Source organism: Colobus angolensis, unplaced genomic scaffold (assembly GCF_000951035.1).
Source record: "Colobus angolensis palliatus isolate OR3802 unplaced genomic scaffold, Cang.pa_1.0 Scaffold65, whole genome shotgun sequence".
In the NCBI taxonomy this organism is placed as follows: Eukaryota; Metazoa; Chordata; class Mammalia; order Primates; family Cercopithecidae; genus Colobus; species Colobus angolensis.
The window spans coordinates 1887396-1890751 of NW_012120154.1; the positions used below are offsets into that span (position 1 = coordinate 1887396).

General features: G+C 56.7%; 1 protein-coding gene across 2 annotated transcripts in view; it reads right to left on the reverse strand.

Moving 5' to 3' along the window:
- Positions 1-3356, reverse strand: part of TAB1 (TGF-beta activated kinase 1/MAP3K7 binding protein 1) — a 50831-nt gene that overhangs the window by 12708 nt on the left and 34767 nt on the right. For both annotated transcript variants that reach the window (XM_011964196.1, XM_011964195.1), the window contains exons 9-10: positions 2604-2826; positions 1334-1496 (exon numbers count right to left, since the gene is read on the reverse strand). In XM_011964196.1, the coding sequence (XP_011819586.1) occupies positions 1334-1496; positions 2604-2826 (386 nt within the window). The remainder of the gene's footprint in view (positions 1-1333; positions 1497-2603; positions 2827-3356) is intronic.

Here is a 3356-nt window from a genome sequence, read left to right on the forward strand (position 1 = left end):
AAAAAAAAAAAAAGAAAAGAAAAAGAAAATGGAACACTCGGTTCAAGTGTCTAATAGCCACAAGTGGCTGGAGATGCTGTGACAGGACAGCACCCACGCGAGCACTCCCGCCATCACAGGAAGTTCCCCGGGTGCAGCTGAGCTACCGACTGTCCATTACCATCTCTCTAAACCCGTCCCAACCCAGGCCCTACTCAGCAGGGTGGGCAAGGTGTCTTCTTCTAGAAAACCTTCCTTCGCCCCCTCCCCTTCACTCTCTTCTCATCAGCTGGGTGGGGACAGGCACCCACCTTCTGTCACAGCTGGAACTGCCTGTTAGCGCTGCCCAGCACCAGCAGAGGGCTGGCCCATGGCAGGACCAACTACCACGGCTCAGACGCTGAAGGGAGTGAGGAACATAGGCAGCGGAGGAGGGCGGGCTGTCCCGCCTTGTCTAGGGCCACAGCAGTCCCACTCTGCTCTGTGGACACAGCTGGAGGACTCCTCCAAGCAGCCCGGCAGGGGTGCTGGAGAGGCCACCCCTACTGCGCTCAGGAAGCCCATGGAGCTTGCTCGGTCTGGCAGGCCTTTCTAGCCCCGTGGCAGTAGTCGCAGCATCCATGACTCAGAGGCAGAGGGAAAGGAAGGCCCCTTGATGAGGCAGAGGTAAACAGGCCACCCACCCCCTCCAGGGCCTTTCTAATTGGCCACATCCTGCGCACTCCATCCTCAGAGTGGGCTGGGTGTGGCATCTCTATCATTCCATGCAGGGCTGGAATGTGGAAACCAGATCCGGGTCCCCTGGTGTGGGGGGTGCATATTCTACGGAAGTGAAGGGGGTGGGGTGTACTCAGGCGGGTCTGCGGCTGGACGGGGCCTAGCTGCATCCCCCTCAGGCTGCTGTCTCTACCTCGCCCCCTGCCCAGAAACCACAGAACTCACTTCAAAGCTAAAATCAGGCACATTAGCCAGAAAGCACGGGCTCTGACAAGCCAGTACAGGGCAGACAATGTCCCCAAGCAAGGACACCACAGGAAGTCACCCCATATCACAGGAAGCCACCCCACATCACACCCAGGTGGGGAATGAAAAGAGAACCTTCCACTGACTGAAACTAGCACACCGGCCCACAAGAAAATACGAGAAGTAGGCTGGGACCATCAGCCACCTGACCGAAAACCCCGCCTGCCTCAGTTTCTAGGGAGACTTCCCTCACCAGGCATGGAGCTGGGGACTTCCAGACCCCAGGGCATCTTATCCACAAGCCTTGGCCCCATGGTCATTTCTGTCCTGGTGCCACAGGACACCCATAGGGGGACAGGGCTAGGGGTGGCTAAGTGGGGGAGGGACTTACTTGGTGAGGGTCGGGGTGGCTTCATCTAGGGTGGAAGCGCTGTGAGCCCCGTTGACCATCTGGCCCTGGGAGGGCATGACAAGGGAGAGGGTCACGCTGGTCTTGCTGGTGCTCTGGGCACTGGAGTATGGCACAGACACAGGGTACACTCGTCCCCCTGCAGCTTTGGGAGGAAGAGAGTGGGGGCCTCAGGCAGCGGCTGAGGAGAAACCCGGGTTAACAGGGGCAAAGCTGCTCCCATGGCCTGATGGGGTGGTGCCTGAGGGCTGAGTGTAAGTGTCGGCCATGCCTGGCTCCCCAAGCCCAGAGCGGCCCCCTGCCCCTTGGGACAGCTCAGGAGGCGTGTCCCTTGGCAGAGACTCTTCCAGACTGGACTGAGAACTCCCTGTAGCAGTAAAGCCAGCAATAAAGCCTGCTGGTGCTCGAGTTGCCTCAAGGAAAGGGTTACTGCCTGGCTTCCCACGGATGCTTTAATCCAGAGGATAAGTTTGCTCCCAGTTGAGGCTGACCCAATAAAAATATGGTTGCAATAACAACGGCCAAAGAAACTTCAATAACCCTGGTGTCCATGGGAGAACAAATCTGTCTGTGGATGCCTGAGCTTTATCTAAGGTTTGCTTGTTTAAAACAAAGAAAAAGAAATGCAGCCCTCGGGAACCGAAGGTCTTAGCGCTGAGCAGCACTGCGGGGAGCACGGGAGAAAGCAGCCGCCTCTTTTCCTGAGAACTTGGTTGAAGAATGACATAGGTAGAAAGCAAAACGTCCTTCTCCCTGCCCTGCTCCAGTGCAGCCCAGGGACAGAGAGGCCCTGGGGCCTGACCATTTGTCCACATGCCTCATCTCTTCCAGGTCCCTTCATTCTTCAGCCTCGGTTTCCCCCTCTGGAAAACAGGGGTACCACCTGTCTTTAGGGTTGCCCATGAGGACTGAAAGGAATCATGCAGGCTGTGCGCCTGGCACACGGTAGGCACTCAGTCAGTGGTGGCCATCATCTCTACTATGCGGCTTTAGGGCTCTGTGAATTGCTCGCTGGTGCACTCAGGTTCTGGGAGGTTGCCGGGGCAGGTGGTATTAACCTCATTTTACAGACAAAAAAGCAAAAATCAACATGCAGCTCAGAGAGGCTGAAAGTCAGAGAACCTGAATTAGAGCCACTGAGAGCCAGGCCCCCTGACTCCATCTCCATTTCAAGCAGCCTCGGGGGCTCTGCACCCACCTCTGGCCCCCAGATGGCATCCCCAGGCACTGCCTGTCTGTACAGCACACGTACCTGGGGCCGGGCTCGATGTGGGCTGGCTCATTTCACCCAGTGGGTAGCCAAAGTTCCTCACCAGCAGGGTCATGTCCTCATGCCGGGGGCAGAACCTGGCACGCTCCCCACCGCTGGCGAAGGTGTCGCTGTGGATGCGCTTCACCCGGTCCACCACGGCCTGGGCCACTGCGTCCAGGGAGGTCTGCTTGGCAAACTCAGTGTCAATCATTGCAGCAATTTCCTGGGGGGGTGGGGAGGAAGAACCTGGTAAGGAACAGGGTGCGGCCTGGGGGGCGTGGGCCATAATCTCAGAGCCTAAAATCAGGAGATTTAGCGGTCAATAGCGCAGTAGGTGAAGGAAGTGCCTGCCAGCCAAGTTTGAAATCTGAGCCTTTCAAGGTATTCAGGATAATCCTTCTGGAACTTTCCCATTAGGAAGTGTGTGCCCTTGTGATTGCTCTGATTGTTGGGTGCATACCTCTAGGATGGGGAGAACATCCATCTCACTGGGTGAATATGAGGATTAACTAACAATGCTGTGAGAGCACTCTGCCAGCCACTAAAAAGCCCAGTACCTGCCAGGCACAGTGGCTCACGCCTGTAATCCCAGCACTTTGGGAGGCCAAGGCAGGCAGATCGCCTGAGGTCAGGAGTTCGAGACCAGCCTGGTCAACATGGTGAAATCCCATCTCTACCAAAAATACAAAAGTTAGCTGGGTGTGGTGGTAGGTGCCTGCAATTCCAGCTACTCAGGAGGCTGAGGCAGGAGAA